The sequence below is a fragment of the Simochromis diagramma genome, unplaced genomic scaffold (assembly GCF_900408965.1).
Source record: "Simochromis diagramma unplaced genomic scaffold, fSimDia1.1 OVJJ01000753.1, whole genome shotgun sequence".
Classification (NCBI taxonomy): domain Eukaryota; kingdom Metazoa; phylum Chordata; class Actinopteri; order Cichliformes; family Cichlidae; genus Simochromis; species Simochromis diagramma.
In genome coordinates this window covers 19619686-19643996 of record NW_024387523.1, presented here as the reverse complement: position 1 = coordinate 19643996, position 24311 = coordinate 19619686, and the positions used below count along the sequence as shown (strand labels likewise).

The following is a 24311-nucleotide window of genomic DNA, read 5'->3' as shown; positions in this document are numbered from 1 at the left end:
AATAAATCTGACTGGCATGCTCTTGTGACTGAGGGTAAAGTTCTTAATAAGTTTGCAGTTGTTGGTTTCAGTAACCACCCAAAGAGACCGCTAGATGGCAATGTTGTTCTTTTACTGTGCTTCTTTTCTCTCCCCCGCAAGTCCCCAAGCACTTGTTAAAATTAGGACTTCTTTCAAAATCTAACAATACATTAATTTTGTTTTCTTTAAAAGCGTGCTATGGTTGTAAAATTGCATCAGGAAATGTTCCAGGCACCTCAATAAAATGTAATCAGCACTATTTAGTTGCACCTCTTACTCATTTCAGGAGCAAGTGACTACTTATTTCTCTACATATACTCAATGAATTTTAGCTTCTTTTACCCTGATGTGGAAGAATCTTTCTGTTTATTACTTAAGTAGACAAGACCCATGTAGACATCAGCTGGCCAAGATCAACTGAGTAAAATGATATGGTGTGTGTCAGAAAGAATGATTTAATTCTCTTAATAAAAAGTGATGCCAACTGGCAAACCATCTGCCGAGCGAGGATTTTGAAATACAGCCCAAATCATTCAGAAAAGCACAGAGCAGACATTTTTATTTTTAAATTTTGCATTCCTTTTTGTATCAGCTGGACTGTTTCAAAGCTCAACAATGATTCATGCTTGTATATATAGCAATATTGTATTTGCTTGGCCTTCAGTATGTAACAGAAATAAAAGCCTTTATGTATGTGAGGCTATCTTGCCAGGCCCACTACCATTTTAGATGATCCTGATGTAAATAACTCATCATCATTTATATCAGGACTGGGTGTGGGGTAGGTTTGGTCCACGTGCAGCTTGCGGGCACTGCATAACAAAGTTTATTTGACTTTAAAACACAATGATGTACTGCAATTACAGCCAACTCAAGGGAACCTCCGAGGTCTGATTATGGCAGCTGTAACATTTATTTAAGTAAAAATCATCTTGCTATAAAACAGTAATATCTCTTTAATGCTGTCGTTTGCCTGTTTCACAACAATTCTGTAGAAAGTTTCATTTAAAAAAGAATAAATGAAAGCTCGTCAGTCAGCAAGTATACTTTACCTACAGCCAAGCCTCCTGCGATATAACTAGCTACATATGAAAATTAAATTTGTCTTTACAGCTCCATCACTTTTCTTTTTCAAAACATTGGCTCAGCACAGGCTGAGGTTACACACCTCATTTTGGTTCACTGGCTTTCTGAAGCCTTTGTTCGGTGTCTGAGTCCGCATCTTTGCTTGTGTGTGGATTCAAAAACCAAAATTACTATGCAAATTAAACTCTTTGAACAGAAACAGTCTCCAATGTTGAGTTCTGTGTTAGCTAGCTTGTTAGCTTGCAAATAACGTGGAAGGAGTCACGTGTATATGAACATTAGCTACAATTATGACTTCATTTAAAATCTAACAATAAAAGGATCTTTATTCCGCTCCGAAAGCCTACTTCGGGTGAAAACTGCTTCATGACTGTTTGTGCTTGCAGTGCAGAACAAAAGCTCTAACAAGGTGGGCCAAAAGTTAACAACCTGGTGTGATATGCAGCCTGGATTCAAAGTTGCAAAGGGTCCACCAGCCTTGATTGTGAGAGGAGTGCTGAGTGGTGAATACTTGTCACTCCCTGATCAAAAATATAGCAGTAGTATGATAGAAATGTTGATTTTTCACAATGGATCCACAAAAAAACAAAACAAAAAGAAAAAAAATCAAAAAGCCTTCTCTTTTATCATTACAGCACAGTCTGGGCAATGGGCTAGCAGACCTTTTTTTAACACATTGATTTCATAAAGTTTAAGCCCAAAGAGTTGTCCTGATACATAAAATGTTTTATAATGTAGAAAAATACTGACAACCACTGCTACCTCCCATCCTCCTAGTAGATACACCTACATCCCACATTGTCTTCTTTTCAAGTTATCGCTTTCACAATAATTCCAGAAAACATACACTGACCTTGAGGTTGAGGTCACCGAGATTCAGACTTGTCCTAGAAATTTAGAAGATACACACCAACCGCCTACCCACCTGGCGGGTGACGACAATACCCCGTTAGCCTTTTGCAGGAATACTATTGAAATTACATTTTCTTATATTAAGACATCTTAACTAAATATGTAGTTAAGCTTTTTTTCATTGACAGAAAGAGCAGCTTGACTGTTCCAGCCCATTGAAGATCAAAATGGGCTGACTTTGACATCCCTACTCTAGATTATCAACAAACTATTGGGCTGCCAGTTTAAAGCTGCTGCCTCTGCTGACATATGACCTCACTTAAATGCTGGTCAAGATCTGTACAATTCCCATCAAACTAACGAAAATGACCCCCTGTTGAGTCCTCAGACAGTAACCAGCTAAGCACACGCTGGGCGTAATGTTGGTGACAATCAAGGTGTCACCACGAAACTTGGCAGTTGGCTGCAATTTGCCTCTGCTGTTCCCGACAGCACTAAGGGGTGACAAATTAAATATCATGTCTGTTAAAAGTCCTTGTAGGAGAACTCATTCTCCATGCTTGATTTATTCCGCTGTATCACTCAGAAAAGAATGATTACAGAAAACTCTATTGAGGCTCGTCAGTGTTCAAGAAAGGCGAAGTGTGTGGGTTAAAAAGTGAAATGAACCATTAACATTTCCAACTGTGGCGTTTTAACACGACTAGCCCACTCTATAGCCAAATGCCCTGTTATAACCCTCCGTGATCCAACTTTGCTATCACAGCAGGAGCGACCTAAGAAAACCTGCTGCACGACAGCTCAGTAATGCTCTGTGTGCACAAGAGAGCTTGGATAATTACACAGCATGAACGCACTGCTCTTAATGTTAAATACACACATTGTTAGCTCCACAAACCTTGTGTAAAAAATTGGCTTTAATTGGCAAAACACTCCAGGCCTATATTTTTAATGATTTTACTCTTTTAAACACAGTTTTGACTTTTTATGACTCACTGCTTATTGAACAGAGCCTGAAGAGAAGTAATCACATATATTTACTGCAAACAACCCTTGCTTTACTTTTCCCTGCTCATCTTAAAGTAAGTACCTAACAATTGTCTATCTTTGGTTGTTATTTGCTTTAGCTCTGGGTTCCTGTCAGGTCTGGCTTATGACCCCTGTGTTGGGTTTCTTTCTTTTTTTTCTTTTTTTTTTACACCTAATAGTCAGGTAGTCATATTCTATGAAAATGTCTTCTGTGTTCTGAAAAACCAGCGTCAAATGCAGTTTTGTTATAAAGGACTCCATATAGTCCTGCTTCTATAGTAATTACGAGGGTAAGTAGCATTTAGTGTGTGTTAACACGATGCCACAGTCCTTCCATGAGTGGATGCAAAGAATTAAGGTACAGCGGTCCTTTGCTATAACGCGGCTCAAACTGTATGTTTGCAAGCTTTCTCCCGAACAAACACAACGATGTTGACAAAACGTTTTGCACCGCCAAAGGAAAGGCAGAGGAAGATGCTAACCATCGCACAAAAAGTTGGACTTCTGGACATGGTAAAGGAAGGTAGAAGTTACCGCATTTTTCGGACCATAAGGCACGCCGATTATAAAGCACATTAAGTGAAACAAAACAGTCAGATAAGTCAAACTTCACGCAAATCATTCTTCTTGCTTCCTCTACTTCTGTAGCATTGATTAGTTAATGATGAATTCACTCGCAGCGCTCTATTCCCATGTTCTGGACCTGAAAACAGGGTTTGATCTTTGCTTCATTCGATAATACTGGACTTATTTTTCTACGAAGGTTTGAACTTTGAGAGTGTTTAAACAAGAGAGTAAAGTGTGAAAATGTTCATGCCTGTCTTAGAAAAGTCTATAGTCGCTCACTAAGTGTGTAGTGAGGGGTTTTACAGCCTTAAAACATCTATAATAATTGTAAAAAAATAAAGCTAAAGCTGGCTACTTGGCGGATTTCACCTATCGCAGGTTATTTTTAGAGCGTAACTCCTGCGATAAACGAGGGACCACTGTATTGCAATGGTCCAGTCAAAGTCCAGACCGTAACGCAGCTGGAATGCTGTGATGGGACTTTAGGGCTAGTGTGCCACAAATCCTAATAAGGAACTGAAGCAACATCTGAAAGAGGAGTGGCCAAAATTACTCCGCAATGATCTGATAGACTGATACTTGAAACTAAGTCATACAGAAAACAATTATTTCCAGTTATTGCTGCTAGAGTCAGTTCTACAAGGTGTAGTAGAACCTGTGAAAACCTGGTTTACCTACCATGCTGAATAACTTTCTGGATAGGGGTGAAATGTTAACACTTTGAGCAATGTCTTGAACCCGCACCACTTAGCTTCTAGCTTCATGATATTGCTGGTGTGCATGGCTTTAAAGCATTTGGCTGACTAGCATTCTGAATCACAGCTCAGAAGCATTGAGAAGACTGCAGCCAAGCCAGTGGGCATTGTGAGGATCTGCTTTGAGCTAAGTACCAGTCAGCATGCCAGCTTGTTCACAGTCACAATCCTAATCTCGGCTGGCTTTAGCTATTGGCTCAGACCACCCATGTAGGCGTCTTGCTCACCCAATCAGAAGAAAAATCTGTTTTGCCCTTTTTGAACTGATGGAAAAAGTAGCACAGAAAACATAGCATAATTTTTATCTTCTGATTGGATTTATTTGCCAATTAAAGTTTTTCAAACTAATCAAACGGTTATAATTGTTCTTCACAAGATCATATAAATATATTTATATAAATAAAAACACTTAGACTGTGCACTTTTATTAACTATTCCACAAGTGTTGTGTTACGGTGTTGAACTATTCATAATATTGTGGTGTACTTATTTGACAGGGGCTGCAACAAATGAGATAATAAGCTCCTCATCTTATGAGCACTTTTATGTTTCTTCTGGAAATACTCTTAGATTTACTTGTGAACTAGAGGGTGAGATATTTGTTGAAGACGTTACATTTTGTTTCATTAAATATCAGTTTTACTCATTGTTTATTTTCATCTTGGTGTTCATGCAAGTAGTCTAAAGACATTGATTGTCAGTATTTGTTACAGCTCACTGCTCTTCTCCAACTGGTAGCTGTACGTTGAAGATAGATACATATTTTGTTTGATTAAAAGATGCTTCTGCTTGCTGAATTTAGAAGCTAGATATATATGCTGAACTAAAACAGACGGTTGCTTTAGTTAAAGCCGGGTTGCTACATGTATATAAATATTTAACAGCAGAACTGGGTTAATTGTTTAGTTAGTAGTTTAGTGAAATACTCTAAACTACATACACTAATACGCTATTTACCTTAAACTTTCAAATACTGCAGTATCTGTATGTGAAAGAGAATGTAATGATGTTAGAAAATCCCATATTGATGGCTGGCAACGGTCTTCCAGCAGTCAACACTACCAGATAAAGTTCAAATACAACAATTAACTAATAAGAAAGATTAAAGTGTTGCATAAAATATTAATAAAAATATAAGAAATAAAATAAAAATAATGTTATCTACCACTGATTTTTAGTCTCCTGGGAGTACTTTTTTTTTTTTAAATCACTGAAGTGACCTCTAAGTGTGTTATCTAATGATAGTTATGACCTCACATTTTTACATTCAAATTTTGAGGAAGTACACTGATGTGTGATTTACCCTGCATAAGGAGATCCAAAGAGACCGTCCCTATTATTTCAGAAACTACAACAAATCCTTCCAAAAGATATTCCCTAATTTAGTGCTGGAAAGTGCTACCTCCCAAAGCTATCCAACTAAATTTAGAACTGGTTACTGAAAAGGGCATTGTGTGTGATTCATATCATTTTGTAAGGTACCCCCAAGCTATGTGTAAGGAGGAACTGTTATCCTGGCAGAGATCAGTGCCATCAATATAGAAATGTTTCATCACAGAATAAAGGCGATTGCTCAAATGAACTTTGTACTGATTTGAAATGATTCATCCCTCTAAGGACGCACATGGAGCCAAGGTTTTGACCCCTGTATTTAAATCGCATTTCATGCAAAATTTAACAACTTGTTTTTTCCATTGAACGAAGCCAATAATTTCCTCTGCCATGTGAAAGTCTTATCTTTTTTTCCCCATTTGATCCCCGCCCCCTCATCCCAATCATTTGTATTTATTCAAATGGATCCACACTGAGATCACAGCAGAGGAGAGAGATGTTCTGGCCAGTATCTCCATGAGTAAACATAATGCAGAATGAGTTTGAGTTTATCCTGACATCATCTTAATGAAAATGTCTGCGGGGAAACAACAAATAGGGTTAGGTTGAGGCTGGAACTGCAGGGAGTGTGAGGCAGCAGGGGATAAGGTGAGTGGAGCTTAGGGGGTCAGTAGAGACCCATTAAGGAGGGGAAACACAGATCTGCAGAGGTGATGGGTAAGAATGAGATAAAGCCAGGCTGGGGTGAAATGATGATGATCTCAGATGTGAAAAAACTATTACAAGGCTGACTGAATTTTTAATATAGCAAAGAGTTGTTGTTAATATAAAGCGACAGGTGGTTGACCATGTGTAGCGATAACAGAGGGGAGGTTAGGCTGCTTGGTGATATCAGCTGGGGGTTGAGTGATGTTAGGTTTTTAAGGGAGATACTGACACAGATTTGAACATTTGGAGCTACCACTAAGTGAAGTGATGTTCTGGCTGTAATTCCACATTAAGGAATTTTTCCTCTTTCATGTAATGGTTCCAGGGAACCGGTTTGTTCTCAAGGTGTTACAGATTCAGATAAAGAAGCAATTATATGTGGGGCCATTGAACATTCAGTTACAATCAGAAATTTGGACACATTCATTTACAGGGTTTACCTTCTAGGAAATAATGAAACAACGTGTGAAACAAGCCAAAAACATCATTCCCATTTCAGATGAGCTTGTCACATGGAATGGCTTTCAGCTAATAGAATATCCTGGCCTTATTCAAATTTAACTGCAGGGGCATCTTGTGTTCTTGATTCATCTGAGATCCTCATCTGTGTACCTAAAATGAAAACTACTGATCTCAAAAACAAAGAAATGCAGAAGTGCCAAAACTTGCACTTCCTGGAGCACCCAGTCTAAGGCTGGCTCCGAAAGTGAGTAACTTCCCATAGATTCCCATGTTAACAAGTTTTCCAAGTTAACAATATTGGAATAACCTGGTACAAAACTGTTTTAGTTCCTATGGATATTTTTTGGAGGCATTTAGATACCAGTAAGACCAATTGACAAGTATGCCAACAGTAGCAGCTACTGACAGCAATTACTTGAAGACACAATCATCAGTCAAGTTTCTTCAAATACACTCGCGCAAATCATCAAAAGCTGTGATGGAACACATTTTCAAGAGGACTGCCCCAGGAAAAGAAGACCAAGAACTCCCTCTGCTGCAAAGAAGTGGTTCAGAGTGCCACTGCTGAAATCTCCAATTAGCAACACCTCAGGTTAGAGCACACATCAAAGCTTACCAGAGGTTACAGGCACAACTGTTGGGGCGAGAGTGTGTGAAGTAATCTCTTCTACAGGACTTCTACCAAGAAGAGGAGAATCTTTTGGCCCAAATTCAGGGTCCGTGGTTTCCTGGTTTTAGCATCATTGTTAAGAACAAGTGAGACAGAGTGCTGCATCTGTAATTATTTGGATCCTCGTTGTTTGTACCAAGACCATTCTTGAACCTCCAGTGATAATTTTCTATCCATCCATCCATTCGCTTTCGCTTATCCTTTTTCAGGGCGGGGGGGGCTGGCCTATCCCAGCTGCCTTCGGGCGAGAGGTACACCCTGGACAGGTCGCCAGTCTGTCGCAGGGCTAACACATAGACAGAGGCAACCAATTGGACTCACATTCACTCCTTTGGGCAATTTAGTGTTTCCAATTAACCTATTCCGACTAAGTGCATGCCTTTGGACTGTGGGAGGAAGCCGGAGTGGGAGAACCCATGCAAACATGGGGAGAACATGCAAACTCAACACAGAAAGACCCCGACCTGATGGTGGAATTGATCTCAGGACCTTCTTGCTATGAGCACGTGCCACCATGCTGCTGATAATTTTCTACCTTTATGTAATGGTACAAAAATGCCTACTGTTATTTAACTCTCAAATCTATGAGAAAAATGTATACGTTATATAAGTACTTTAAATACTAGTATATTTACTAATGCTAATGAAAAGAAGACACTGGCTTCCCTTTAACCCCTGTTGTTCTATCACTTTCTGTAAAACTTATACAGTTTACTAGGTCAATCTTAGTGCATGGTTTGCCTCAGCATTGTAGCCACAGGGGTGACTACAACCTCTGACTGAGTTTTAGTCAATATAAACGTAATTTTAGCACAATCCAAACTTCACTCTTACCAAGTAGTTAACATTTTCTTCTCTCCAGGCATTGGAAAGGGCAGTGCCAAATAATTTGAAATGACTAAATATTCATTTTGCACAGGCGAATGGTTCAGTGTTCATTTGAACTTCCTCCATTTTCTTTTGTTGTGTAGAAACAAAAAAGCTTAGAAATTTTTGGACTGCTTTACACTCATTGCTTTTGAAACACCTGTATTTTGGAATTTGAACCAAGGTGTCTTTCATAGTGAACACTGATTACTGAGTCAAAAAAGAGTGGCTGTAAATCATTGAGGTGTTGTGAGTCTAAAACAGAATGAAACATAATGCAAATGCCACTTCTTTTAATAAAACATATAAATACTCTGTGAAAAAGCATAAAATCATTTTAATACCAGATGCTCCTTTTTACAATCAAAGCTGTCGCTGTTACTGTCTGTAAAATATTAATAACTCAGGATCTGGCCATTTTCATGTCAAAAGTTTCAGTTATTCAGCTTTCCCTCTCACAATGTTCTTCTTGTCAAGATTATAAAAGCCTTTAGAAGCGTGGTCTGACGTCTGTGCTGACAGATTAATGAAATTGTTTTCTCATAGTTAACTGTCCTCATTGGGTAAATCAAAGGACCTCTGCACTGCTCTCTATGGGCATTTTCAGGCATGTTTTACCTGTGTACACTGCCCCAGTCAGCAAAGTAACAACAAGCAAGCAGTTGTCAGGCCACTGACTCTGACTTTGCTTTGTGTTGTCAGCTCTGTGTTTAAACATATACGTATAAAATAAAGATCATATGTGTCTAAATTAGCATAGGTATTTGTGTCAGTGTGTGGGACTGTAGCTTAAGGTTTACATTGTTCACTGGTAATCGTGGGACAAGGAATTTCAGGCCATGTTATGCAAAAGTAATGTAACAATTTTTTCAATTAAGTACATTAGTGCATTACTTTAGAAAAAAGTAAACAGTAACATGCAAAACATTTATTTTTGAGTAATCGATGGGAAAGTCCTCATGGAACGGAAACTCCCTGCTGGTAGGAAGAGAGAAACATAAATTACTCAGGAACAGTTTGAGGAAGGAAGAGCCTAAGATGTAAAGCCTGATCCACACAGAGGTGTCTCTCCACCACCTACAGGATCCAGACATCTGCCACAGCTCACGTGTCTACGCCCTGAGGGTTGGAGCTGTCTTGGTGGCATATGGGGGAACTAAACAATTGTTTGTGGTGGTTTGTTGAGCTTGTGTTGAGCTTTCAGTAGCATGTATTAAATTCCTTTTGACTTTACTGGTTTGTGATGAGCAGTTACAAAAGGTTTTGATGAAGTGATCCTTTAACCTCAGACCCGAACTCTCCCACGGCATGCATTTTTGATTTTTCTTTGATATTTGGGCATATTAGGGCCCAATGAATGTAAAAACAAAGAATTACCAGAATTTTTTTGTTTTACCTGATTTTTGTTTCTAAGAAAAATGAGAGCCACATATGAGGATATTCATTTAAAATTTCGGTAGAACAGGAGCAGTATAATGTCCTCGTAAGTGGATCTCAGGCCCTTGTAGAGCAAAATTGAGTATTTTGGTCTAAATAACCCAAAATGTGATGTCCACATATGTGGACGCCAGGTCCTAGGAGGTTAAGACAGGAATGTCAAACTCATTTTACATCGTGCGTCACATACGTGCCACTTTGAGCTTAAGTGGGCCGGACCATTGAAACGTTGGGTTACTTAACGTAATCCCTGGTTCTTTGATAACAGAGTGAGGTGTTTCACTATGGGAATCGCCTCGGCGTGACCAACTACGGAAGCTCCAATGACACCACGTCTGTCTATGACAGACCTGTCGAGCCGTGCTCAGGGCTCCGCCCCCTCGTACTAACACGGCCGACCAGCTCCTCCTAACTCATTCCAAGCAGATTTCTTTCCGTGCCTAAGCAAGGAGGGAAGTGTTGGTGAAACACCTCACTCTGTTATCAAAGAACCAGGGATTACGTTAAGTAACCCAACGTTCTTTTTCTAACTTCGCTCGGTGTTTCACTATGGGAGATATGGCCCACTCCCGGATTGCGCCAGCTCCCGAAGCTACTCTCCAGTGCTACTCCAGGATCTCAGGTTGAACCTGAGGCACCAGAATCCAGCACCGTCTGAGCCAGTTATGACTATGCAACATCCAGCCGATAAAACCGGACAAACGTGTGCGGCGTAGCCCAGCTTGCTGCCGCACAAATATCCTGGACTGATACACCTCTGAACAACGCCCAGGATGTGGCCACACCCCTAGTGGAGTGTGCTCGGAGTCCCGGGGGGGCCTGCAAGCCCTTACAGCTATAAGCCAGAGCTAAGGCCTCTACAATCCAATGAGCTAGTCTCTGGTGTGATACGGGCCTGCCCTTGTGAGGGGAGGCCCAGGAAACAAACAGCTGATCCGACTTCCTGAATCCAGCTGTTCTGTCAACATAAGACCCCAAGGCCCGGACAGGGCACAAAGTGTTCAGCCTCTGCTCCCTCTCGGAAGAGAATGGAGGGGGGTGAAAAGCTAGGAGCTCTACTGTAGAGCACCTGTATGATGTTTCCAACACTTTAGGGACAAAGGCTGGGTTAGGCCTCAGGAGTGCTTTAGTGAGTCCCGGGGCCAACTGTAGACAAGAGGGGTGAATAGACAGAGCCTGTAATTCACTAACTCGTTTGGCTGTGGTTAGAGCCAACAGCAGAGTGGTTTTAAGAGAGAGAAACTTCAACCCCACTGCCCCAATAGGCTCAAAGGGGTGGTGGGAGAGGGCGTCTAAAACGACTGACAGATCCCATAAAGGGACCAGTGGTCTAGAAACTGGGAGCGTTCGACGCGCCCCTCTCATGAAGCGACCTACAAGGGGGTGCTGCCCAGCAGGTTTATCACCAAACCCCACGTGGCAGGCTGAAATAGCTGCTAAATAGACCTTTATAGTGGAAAAAGCTTTCCTTTTGTCCAGCAAGTCTTGAAGAAAACACAACAGCTCCACCACTGAACACTGAAAAGGGATAATCTGCTTTTCATGGCACCACTCTTCAAAAACACGCCATTTACTGCTGTAAATGGAACGGGTGGAGGAGGCTCTGGCATTCTGAATGGTTTCAATAACCTTCGGAGGCATGCCTGCTGCCTTCAAATTCCACCTTTCACGGGCCAGGCCCAGAGAGCAACCTGGTCTGGATGGGGATGGTATATCTCCCCCCGCGCCTGAGACAGAAGGTCCCTGCGGATGGGGAGTGGCCATGGCTCGTCCACCAGAAGCTGGATGATTTCTGCTATCCAGTGTTTGGATGGCCACCGTGGAGCTATTAAAATCAGAGACAGCCCCTGATCCCTCACTCTGATCAGTGTTGGGGAGATCAGGCTGAGGGGAGGGAAAGCATACAGCAGAGTTTTTGGCCAAGGATGGGCCAGCGCATCCACGTCCAGTGGCGCGTGTGCGTCTGACAGGGAGAAAAACAGGGGGCACTGTGTGTTTTCTCGCGAGGCGAAGAGATCTACGGCGGCCCGGCCGTATCTCTGCCAAATCTGCTCCACCACCTGTGGGTGAAGCCTCCATTCTCCGAACAGTGGATTTCCTCTGGACAGGAGGTCCGCCCCCCTGTTCAGAATTCCTGGCACGTGAGTTGCCCGAAGGGAGAGGAGCCGAGTGCTGCTCCACATAATTATTTCCCTGGCTAACCTGTGTAGCTGCCGGGAACGGGTGCCGCCCTGGCGGTTGATATAAGCAACTACCATGGAGTTGTCTGTTTTCACTAAAACATGTTGACCCCGGAGATACGGCAGAAAATGCCGTAAGGCTAGGAGCACCGCGCGGAGCTCCAGCACATTTATGTGATTCAGAGTGAGTCTCTGTGACCAAACGCCATTCACTGCTCTGCCCATCATAGTTGCACCCCAACCTGACAGGGATGCATCTGTGGTCAGCGTCACCCTGGATGATACTGCCCCGAGCGGTACCCCCGCCGCGAGAGCTGTCGGGCTCCTCCAGGGCCGGAGAGCCACGATACACTGCTGCGTTATTTTTACACCACGACTGAGATGTCAGCGAGGGCACAGCTGCAGAGAAGCGACCCACCGCTGAAAATCTCTCATCATAAGCAGCCCCAAGTGTACCACCGATATCACCGAGGCCATGAGGTCGAGGAGGCGGAGACAGAGTCGGAACCGCACGACTTTCCCCAGCTGAAAACGGGAAAGACAGTGAGTGAAGGATGCGATCCTCCGCTCTGAAAGTGCGATACGATAAGAGATGGAGTCTATTCTGAGCCCCAGATACTCTGTAGACTGTGCGGGTTCCAAGTGGCTCTTTTCCAGGTTGATAGTGAACCCAAGCTCCGTGAGGTGATTCACCACCACCTCGGAGTCTTTGATCGCCTGCTCTCGCGATCGTGAGCATATTAGATAATCGTCTATGTAAGAAAATATTCTGATGCCGCTGTTCCTTAACGGAGACAGCGCTGCCTCCACACATTTGCTGAACACCCTCGGAGCTAAGGATAGCCCGAATGGGATAGTTTGAAACTCGTTCGCTACGCTCTGATAAGCGAACCTGAGATATTTCCTGTGTGGAGGATAAATGGCGATGTGAAAATATGCGTCTGAGAGGTCAGTTGTGACAAACCAATCACCTGAGTAAATTGAGCGGCAGAGCATTTTGTGTGTGAGCATTCTGAACGTGTACTTTCTCAAATGCTTGTTTAACACACGCAGATCCAGAATAGGACGGAGCGACGTTCCGTCCTTTTTCGGGATGAGGAAATAGCGGGAGTAAAAGCCCTGCTGAGCTTCTTCGCTCGGAACCGCTCCGATCGCCTGTTTGTGTAACAGGGAGGATATTTCCTCCTCCAGCACATTTGCTGAATCGCGACTGGCCACAGAAGCTAACACTCCGCCGAATCTCGGTGGTTTTGCCGCAAACTGTAGTCTGTAACCATGGGAAACGGTTGACAAGACCGAGGGATGAACTGCGCATGCGCGCCACCGCTCCAGCCGCGCTGCGAGCGGGCCTCTGAAGAAGCGGTAGCGTGACGTCACCCCTGTCTCCCGGAAGGAATTGGGGCTCTCCCCCTCGGGAAGAGTGTGAGCTCCCCCCGCTGGGGACAAAGACGAATTGCAGTGATTTTCTTTTGTTTTTTATTATGAAACTGGGGAGACATTCTGCCCTTGGCGAACTGCCTGACTGCAGAAATGCACGTTTTATTTCTTTTGTTACCCCCAAACCACAGTGAAGTGCCTGGTGACTCTGGCCAGTGCTTGGTGACACAGACAGAGTGCTTAGAAGTGTTTGGTGACACTGCGCCATTTGTCCACAAGTCTGTCCTCCCTGAACTGGAGGAGGAGACTGAGAGGGTGCTCCTGGTGAACTGGAAACTTCCGGAGACCCTGAACTTTGGAGTGATTTGGTTACCCCTTCTAACACCTTCCTTCTCTTTGGGGAAGAAAAGAGGGGTGACACAGAATGCTGCAGGTGTGCTAGGCTGACCGCTTCTTTTTCCCCTCTCCGGGGTGTGACGGCTTGTTCTTTGCAGCAACTGCTGCAAAGGAATGCTTGCCCCAAGGTCTTCGGTTCTCTACCTTGGCCTGGTGGGCACCCTGCTGGCCTCCTGCTCCTCTCTGCATTCTGACCCCACTCTGTCTCCCTCTCACAGCTGCTGCTGTTGCTGCAAAGCCAGCTCTTGGCACCTGCTGGGGCTGAGAGTTAGGTTTTCTGGGTAAGCAGAGATTGAATGCTTCACCCTCCTGCTTTCTGCGGGTGCTTGTTTCTCTCATTCTCTCCAGGGCTGGGCCAAAGAGACCCTTGGTTGGGTCATAGGCTGCATCCATGACCTCAGCCTTCTGAGCATCACCCAGGCCTGACAGGTTTAGCCACAAGTCTCTCACCCGAGACTGCAAGGCCCATAACGCGACCACACCCTTGGACTGCTCCCCTGGAGGAGCGAAGAATGAGATCATTAACCACGCAGATTTCATCCCAGAGGGCTGGGTTCGGGGAACCCGAGTCAAGCTGACGGCCCATGTCTTCCAGAATTTCTGCCTGATATGCTGATAGCAGTGTGACTGCATTAAGCGAGCATACTGACTGTGCAGCATATTTGTACGTCCTTTGATAAATAGATGCCGTGAGGCGATCTATCTTGTTGGGCAAAGAAATGCTAGAAGAAGCTGTGATTGCCCTGCGGTTAGGGTGAAGGTGATACGCCACTGAAGGCTCCACTGCTGGGGGTTCAGTCAGCCCCAGTTCACCCATCCCCTGGATCTCAAGCTTAGAGCAGCCCTTGGTCGGAAGCTTGCTTTTAAAAGGGCTTGACCAATAGCGACTCATTTCTTTCATGCAGGCTGGGACTGCTGGCAGAAGCTGCTTTGATGGCGGCAAGGCTGGTGGGAGCCTCTTGCCGTCATACAGGTCGCGTTCTGCCCCTTCGGCATCCTGGGCGGCTGGCCATGGGATGCCTAGCTTGGCAGCAGCCCGTTTGCAGACCTCGTACAAATTGCTGTCCACCAGGGGTGCAACTTCAGCCCCACTCGGTGGCCTGGACTGCTGGGGAGGAAAGGTAGAGTCATCCTCCTGTTCCTCATCCATGTCCTCCAGGTCGAGGAGGTCGGAGTCGGCATCGCCCTCCGCGTCCTCGCCACCCGGCTCGCCCACGTTTTGATCGAGGAGGTCCTCGAACGATGGGGGCATGAGCGGGGACTCTTCTTCCATCATGTCCGCCCAGCTTGTGGAGGCTCGCGGATGACGGATATCGCTCGTAGCAGTAGCAGCCGACAGGCAGGGGTCCTGACTGTTCGTTACTGCTACTCTCAGCCTCCTTTCCAGGACTTTCTCTGGCATCAAAGCACAGTGTGGGCATCCCTGAGGGTCCGCCAGTGAAGCCTGAGCATGCTTGGCACCCATACAGACGATGCACATTGGATGAGGGTCCCTGCCCGAGATGGTGGCACCACATGATGCGGGGCACGGGCGGGATGCAGCCTCTTTAGCCTTCGGCTCCGACCTTTTGGCGGGAGTAGGAGCCGTAGACATGGTTAGCGGAAAGGGGTGAGACTAGGCTACACCAGGCTCGTCTCGACACGTTAGCCCGTAAGTAGCTAGGACTAGCAGCGGGTGTTAAATCCGATCTAGTCGCGGCGGGAGTCAGCTCGTCGTGACACGTTAGCTGCACTCCGCTAGCCAATATCGTTAGCAACTTAATGCTAACCGAACCCTAGGTCGACCAACAAGCTAATGCTAGTGAGACGCTAATGTGGTTCGTGGCCTGCTAACAAGTTAATGCTAGCCGGACACTGAACGAACAGCTCGCCGTAACGCGTTAGCCCGAGTCACACAACGTCGGCTACCTCGCTAACTAAAACCAGGAACCGCTGGGACAGCTCGCCTGATGCGGTTGCTGTTCCACAGTGCAACTCTAAGTACACTTCTTTCGAAGGACTTACTCAGCACGATCCAAACTGGAACCGGAAAAACTGCGTTCGGCGACGTACTCCTACACGGGACGCCTGAGAACTGTTAAGCAGCTAATCAAGTTAGCCTGGATGCGCTGAGGGAGCTCAAAGTAGTTTCTCACGGGAAGAAAGCGAGAATGAGTTAGGAGGAGCTGGTCGGCCGTGTTAGTACGAGGGGGCGGAGCCCTGAGCACGGCTCGACAGGTCTGTCATAGACAGACGTGGTGTCATTGGAGCTTCCGTAGTTGGTCACGCCGAGGCGATTCCCATAGTGAAACACCGAGCGAAGTTAGAAAAAGAACTCCCCTTTTCTGTCAGTGTAAAGTAGTTTAACTGCACATTCAATCAATGAGATACCTTAATATAAGAAAAAGAAGCAAAACTTTTTCTACACCATAAAGAAATGATGCCGTAGTCAATGAAAGAAATCAGTCAGTATAACCCTTTCAGCTCAAAGTGTAATAAGTTGTGATAGCCCATTGCCCAAACTGTCCTGTTATTATAAAGCCGAAAGTTTTTTGTTAACTAATTAGAAATCTTGTGTTTATTTATTTATGTATTTATTTGTTTTATTGTTACGCTGCCAACCCCTCCCCCTCCCCCCAAAAACCCCCCAAAAAACAAAACAAGTTTCTACAGTACAGAAAAACCATGAACTTTTCTGTCATTTAATTGTTTATCTATTACTTCATTACTTTGGTGTAGTAGGAATGGCTGTGGAGGAGGTCTTTGTCAGCAGGACAAGCTGTAAAATCCATAAAAATACAGTTAAAAGTCCAAAATGTATGCCCTCCTTCACATTTTCAAAAGGTCCATTGGGCAGTCTCTGCTGGATTGATTCTGGCCCCCGGGCCTTATCTTTAATATCCCTGCTTTAAAACATGCTTGTAATAGTCATTTTAACGCTTGCTTGGGGAGTTTTTGTAATGACTTCACTGTTAAAGACTTGTAAACCGTAAGTATTGTTGCCATTACTACCTGCAGCTTAATGTCTGTTGTCAACAATTAAAAATACCAGCCTGATAACAGTGTAACCGTTGAACCCACAAAATGCCTCTCAGGTTTTTCCATGCTGTACACGCTCCAGCAGAGCTGCTTGGTAAAGCGTTGATATAAATGTTAAATAAGTGATGTCAAGCAGAGGAGGATGTTTTAGTGTCACATCTCTGCAAATACTGGTTTTTGCGTAGGTGTCAGCAAGCACAGTATCACTTCACTTGAAGTTGCATCACACATATTGATCAACAGTGCTGTGTCCAAAGAGGCCTACAGTGTGTACGTGTGTGTGTGTGTTAATGCACCATCGCCAAGTTATGCATCCTTTTTTTTCCCCAGGCAGCAGTCCCACAGTAGAGCAGTGTAGGAGTAGCTAATCCAAACGCCTCAGTGCTTATAGATGACCCACAGTTAAGCAGCTAAAATCACACTCACTTTTTTGGCACAGTGCTACAATTTGCTCCCACTATGAAGATACAAACTGATTGTTGGGTTTTTATCATGGTTTAGCCTCTATGATGAACCCACCTACCCCTTTCTTTTAGGGATCACTTCCAGAGTTGATTTATGCAAAGCCACTGTGAAAAGTCGACTAAATGGTGACTAGTAAATGTGGAGATGTTTTTACCAAGAGGTGTAGCATGTTCCCGGTGTCAAGGCGCGGCAGCTCTGAGCCTCTGATAGAGGGAGTCTGCAAGAAAAGAGGATAAACACACATGTGAATGCAAAGGGGAAGTTTACAGGGAGAACCACTGCTTGATGTCGCTGCCTGAAAATTGAGTTGCTTTCAAACAGTGAGGCAGTGAGTATATGTGTTCATCTGGTGCTGGAGTTACTTGATTAAACTGGAAGAATGCCTAATTAAATCAAGCATGGTTTGCTTGGGTGAATGTTTGTGTATCCAAGTACACTCAGGCAACATCTGTGAGTGTGAGATAAAGAGTTATCTGAAGAAATATGAAAAGTAAATGTAATTCCAATTACCACTGGAAGTGGGACACTCACATAGAGTTTGCAGTTTTTGGATTCTATATGTATCCAAAAACTTTGCAAAAGTACTGTACAATTACACATGTACAGTACTTTTTCCTTACCTGCAAGGTTCAGCACAGAAGCCAGAGACATTACACGAGCGAGACCTATAGGATATCCAAAAAATAAGGAAGGGTTGAACATTATCGTCAACCTAATCTGAGGATCAGCACCTAGCACAGAACAGAGGAGAACATGAGAAATGAACAGTCCAAAGAAACTAACGACAGGAAAATGGGAGGTACACATGTTGACCTGCTTGTTACTGGAAATATCTAATGAGCCAATCACATGTCAGCAACCCAGTGCATTTAGGCATGTCGAGATGACCTGTTGAAGTTCAAACTGTGCATCAGACTGGAGAGAAAAGCTGATTTAAGTCACTTTGAAAAAAGGCCATGGCTCAAAGTTTTGGTGCCAGATGGGATTTTTTAAAACAACCATCACTAAGATAAAATATCGAGTGAGTGGCATGTTATCTGGAAAGGGCCTTGTTGATGGCAGAAGTCAGAGGACAGACTTGGAGATGATAGAAGGGCAGCAGTAATTCAAATAACCAGTTGTTGCTGCCAAGGTATGCAGAAGAGTATCTTTGAATGCACACTGGACTTTGAAACAAATCCAGCACAAAATTACACACTCAAAAAAGGAAATTGGGTGGTTGTTACATTTACAAAAGTCTAACTTGTCAATTGAACAAAATAATTTCATGTTTCTATGTTGAATGCAATTAAATCATGTTGGATCTGCATGAAATTCAGCAACTTAATTTGTTCTTGTTCAGATGACACGATACAATCTAGAGTGGTTAGTTGCCTGCACTCACGAAATTCACAAGATCAAATGAGATTTCAAACCACAGGAAAATCACAACCATACACACCATGTGTATGCTGTTGCTATTTATTGTGGTTTAACCTGTCAAGGACTAAAACATGAAGAAAATTCTGCATCACAGCTTTCCTACTTTTGTTAAGTCTGGGTTGACAGCTCAATGGCATGGTGGTTAGCACTGTCCACAATCCACAATCTGGCCAAGTTTGCAAAGGGTTCACTCTGGGTACTCTGGTTACCTCCACAGTTAAAAGTAATGCAGTTATTAGGTTTAGGGTAACTGGTGATTCTAGATTACCCAAAGGTGTTAATGTGAGTGCAAATGGTTGTTTGTCTCTATGTGATAGACTGGCGACCTGTCCAGGATGAACCCTGCCCCTCTAACCCTATCACTTCTGGGTTATGCCCCGTCCGCAGCCCAGATAAAGATAAGAAGATGGATGGATTAGAGGCTGTTGTGAATCCGTTGAATTTTTTGTTGAACATTATGTAATATGAACAGAACATGTACTACAGACACAAGTTACATTTGTTTATTCAACAAGATTATCATTGGTGTAACAAACAAATATTTTACTAGTTCATGTAACAAGACTGACTTTTGATGTGCCAAAGTGTTTAAACAGTATAACATGGATTCATTTAATTAGACTAACTTGGTACAAACATGTTGACTGAATAAAAGTAAAATTAACTGAATGTTAATGTTAATATTATGTTACAAACATATATCGTGTTGAAACAACAGAATCAAGATGGATTAATATAACATGATTTGTTTAGATGGAATATAAGTGGAAAGATAAAATTACATTCATCCAATGAATTGTTTTTTGAGTGTGCCAGGTGTCAGCTAAAAACAGGAACTGAGGCTACAATTTTGCACGGGGTCACCAAAATTGAACAACAGAAGACTGGAAAAAACAATCGCCTGGTCGGGTGAGTCTTTTTTGTGACTTTTAACAGCGCTGTGAGAGTGCACACATTCTACTTAAGTGTTTTCTATCTTACATTCACAGACATTCATACTCAACTCGGGGTTGGCATCTTGCCTAAGGATTTTGGGCATGCAGACTGTAGTTGCCAGGCATTGAACCACCAACCTTCTAATTACAGAGGACCTCTGTTACTTGAACATGATAGTAGGCTCACTGAACTCAAATGTAGTGAAATTCTTGGGGAGGCTGCAAGTCAGAAGGTTGAGCAGGCCAATTAATTGCAGAGTTAGCATGTTAGCCAATCCCTGGCTGTTTAAGTCTGCATTCTAAAGACTCATTGGGCAAGATAGCCACGAGTTGGTCTCCGATGCATCCAGTGGAGTATAATTGTTAGACATAAAGCTTGTGTGAATGTATGCGAATGAGGAATGTTGTATAAAGTGCTTTGAGTGTTCAAGAAGAAAAGCATTATATAAGAACAAGTCAATTTACCATTTACCAAGTGGTCTCCACAGTCACCAGATCTCAGTCCACTGAAACACGACAGATGTGGTGGAACAGGAGATTCATATCATGGATGTCTAATTAATAAAATAACCTAATATATTTATATAAATTAAAAACACTTAGACTGTGCACTTTTATTAACTATTCCACAAGTGGTTGTGTTACGGTGTTGAACTATTCCTAATATTGTGGTGTACTTATTTGACAGGGGCTGCCACAACTGAGATCATAAGCTCCTCATCTTATGAGCACTTTTATGTCTTCTGGAAATACTTTAGATTTACTTGTGAACTGAGGGTGAGATATTTGTGAGCGTTTACATTTTGTTTCATTAAATATCGTTTTACTCATTTTTTATTTTCATCTTGGTGTTCATGCAAGTAGTCTAAAGACATTGATTGTCAGTTATTGTTACAGCTCACCTGCTCTTCCTCCAACTGGTAGCTGTACGTGAAGATATATACATATTTTGTTTGATTAAAGATGCTTTCTTGCTGAATTTGAAGCTAGATATATATGCCTGAACTAAAAACGATGGTTGCTTTAGTTAACGCCGGGTTGCTACATGTATATAAATATTTAACACGAACTGGGTTAATGTTGTACTAGTAGTTTAGTGAAATACTCCTAAACTACATAACTAAACTACATTACTACGCTATTTACCTTTAAACTTTTCAATACTGCGTATCTGTATGTGAAAGAGAATGTAATGATGTTAGGAAATCTCCATATTGATGGCTGGCAACGGTCTTCCCAGCAGTCAACACTACCAGATAAAGTTCAAATACAACATTAACTACTAGAAGAGTTAAAGTGTTGCATAAAATATTAATAAAAAATAAAAGAAATAAAATAAAAATAATGTTATCTACCACTGATTTTTAGTCTCCTGGGAGTACTTTTTTTTTTAAATCACTGAAGTGACCTCAAGTGTGTATCTAATGATAGTATGACCTCACATTTTTACATTCAAATTTTGAGGAAGTACACTGATGTGTGATTTACCCTGCATAGGGAATCCAGAGACCGTCCCTTTATTTCAGAAACTACAACAAATCCTTCCAAAGATATTCCCCATTTATGCGGGAAGTGCTACCTCCCAAGCTATCCAACTAAATTTAGAACTGTTACTGAAAGGGCATTGTGTGTGATTCATATCATTTGTAAGTACCCCCAAGCTATGTGTAAGGAGGAACTGTTATCCTGGCAGAGTCAGTGCCATCACTATAGAAATGTTTCATCACAGAATAAAGGCGATTGCTCCAAATGAACTTTGTACTGATTTGAAATGATTCATCCCTCAAGGCGCACATGGAGCCAAGGTTTTGACCCCTGTTTTAAATCGCATTTCATGCAAATTTAACAACTGTTTTTTCCATTGAACGGCCAATAATTACCTCTGCCATGTGAAGTCTTATCTTTTTTTCCCCATTTGATCCCCGCCCCCTCATCCCCAATCATTTGTTTATTCAAATGGATCACACTGAGATCACAGCAGAGGAGAGAGATGTTCTGGCCAGTATCTCCATGAGTAAACATAATGCAGCATGAGTTTGAGTTATTCCTGACATCATCTAATGAAATGTCTGCGGGGGAAACAAACAAATAGGGTTAGGTTGGCTGGAACTGCAGGGAGTTGAGCAGCAGGGGATAAGGTGAGTGGACTTAGGGGGTCCGTAGGACCCTTAAGGAGGGGAAACACACGATCTGCAGAGGTATGGGTAGAATGAGATAAAGCCACGGCTGGGGTGAAATTATGATGATCTCAGATGTGAAAAAACTGATAATAAGATATTATAAATTGTACATGGCTGACTACATGTTTTACATAGACAAAGAGTTGTTGTTATATTAAAGCGACATGGTTGACCTATGTATATGTGTAGTCGATCAACAGCGGGGGGTTAGGTCTGCTCTGGTTTATATCCGCTGCGGGTTGAGTGATGTTTTAGGTTTTTAGGAGCGATACTGACACAGTTTGAACATTGGAGCTACCACTAAGTGAAGTGATGTTTTGGCTGTATTCCACATTAAGGAATTTTCCTCTTTCATGTAATGGTTCCAGGGAACCGGTTTGTTCTCAGGTGTTACAGATTCAGTAAAGAAGCCAATTATCTGTGGGGGCATTGAACATTCAGTTACAATCAGAATTTGGACACTTCATTTACAGGGTTACCTTCTAGGAAATAATAAACACGTGTGAAACAAGCCAAAACACCATTCCCATTTCAGATTGAGCTTGTCACATGGAATGCTTTCAGCTAATAGATCTCCTGGCCTATTCAAATTTAAAACTGCAGGGCATCTTGTTGTCTGATTCCTCCGAGTCCTCATCTGTGTACCTAAAATGAAAACTACTGATCTCAAAAACAAAGAAATGCAGAAGTGCCAAAACTTGCACTTCTGGAGCACCCCGTCTAAGGCTGGCTCCGAAAGTGAGTAACTTCCCATAGATTCCCATGTTAACAGTTTTCCAAGTTAACATATTGGAATAACCTGGTACAAAATGTTTTAGTTCCTATGGATATTTTTTGGAGGCATTTAGATACAGTAGACCAATTGACAAGTATGCCAACAGTAGCAGCTACTGACAGCAATACTTGAAGACACAATCATCAGTCAAGTTTCTTCAAATACACTCGCGCAAACATCACAAAAGCTGTGATGGAACGCATTTTCAAGAGGACTGCCCCAGGAAAAGAAGACAGAACTCCCTCTTCTGCCAAAGAAGTGGTTCAGAGTGCCACCGCTGACAATCTCCAATTAGCCAACACCTCAGGTTAGAGCACACATCAAAGCTTACCAGAGGTTACAGGCACAACTGTTGGGGCGAAGATTTGGTGTGAAGATCTCTTCCCAGGACTTCTACCAAGAAGAGGGAATCTTTGGCCAAATTCAGGGTCCGTGGTTTCCTGTTTTGCATCATTGTTAAGAACAAGTTGAGACAGAGTCTGCATCTGTAATATTTGGATCCTCGTTTTTGTACCAAGACCTTCTGAACCTCAGTGATTTTTCTATCCATTCCATCCATCTTCGCTTTCGCTTATCCTTTTTCCGGGCACGGGGGGCTGGCCTTCCCAGCTGCCTTCGGGGAGAGGTACACCCTGGACAGGTCGCCAGTCTGTCGCAGGGCTAACACTAGACAGAGGCAACCAATTGGACTCACATTCACTCCTTGGGCAATTTGTGTTCCAATTAACCTATTCCGACTAAGTGCATGCCTTTTGACTGTGGGAGGAACCGGCGGTGGGAGAACCCATGCAACATGGGGGAACATGCAAACTCCAACACGAAAAGACCCCGACCTGTGGTGGAATTGATCTCCGGACCTTCTTGCTATGAGCACGTGCCACCCTGCTGCTGATAATTTCTACCTTTATGTAATGGTACCAAAATGCCTACTGTTATTTAACTCTCAATCTATGTAAAAAATGTATACGTTTATAAGTACTTTAACTACTATTATTACTATGCTCATGAAAAGAAGACACTGGCTTCCCTTTAACCCCTGTTGTTCTATCACTTTCTGTAAAACTTATACAGTTTACTAGGTCAACTTAGTGCCTGTTTGCTCCCAGCATGTAGCCACAGGGTGACTACAACCTCTGACTGAGTTTTTGTCATATAATACTAATTTTAGCACAATCCAAACTTCACTCTTCCAAGTAGTTAACATTTTCTTCTTCCAGGCATTGGAAAGGGCAGTGCCCAAATAATTTGAAATGACTCAATATTCATTTGCACAGGCGAATGGTTCAGTGTTCATTTGAACTTCCTCCATTTTCTTTTGTTGTGTAGAAACACAAAAAGCTTAGAATTTTTTGGACTGCTTTACACTCATTGCTTTTGAAACACCTGTATTTTGGAATTTGAACCAAGGTGTCTTCTCTAGTGAACACTGATTACTGAGTCAAAAAAGAGTGGCTGTAAATCATTGATGTGTGTGAGTCTAAAACAGCATGAAACATAATGCAAATGCCACTTCTTTTATATAAAACTATAATTCTCTGTTGAAAAAGCATATAAATCATTTTATACCAGATGCTCTTTTTACAATCAAGCTGTCGCTGTTACTGTCTGTAAAATATTAATAACTCAGGATCTGGCCATTTTCATGTCAAAAGTTTCAGTTATTCAGCTTTCCTCTCACAATGTTCTCTTGTCAAGATTATAAAAGCTTTAGAAGCGTGTCTGACGTCTGTGCTGACCGATTAATGAAATTGTTTTCTCCTAGTTACTGTCCTCATTG

General features: G+C 42.8%; 1 protein-coding gene across 1 annotated transcript; it reads right to left on the bottom strand.

Annotated features, from left to right (window-relative positions):
• Positions 1–10765: 10765 nt before the first annotated feature.
• LOC120726519 lies at positions 10766–15333 on the bottom strand. The gene is given in 3 exon segments (XM_040020148.1): positions 10766–13402; positions 14045–14236; positions 14319–15333. Coding segments are annotated over 3 exon segments (3171 nt in total). The 3' UTR covers positions 10766–11438.
• Between the last annotated feature and the right edge of the window lie 8978 nt (positions 15334–24311).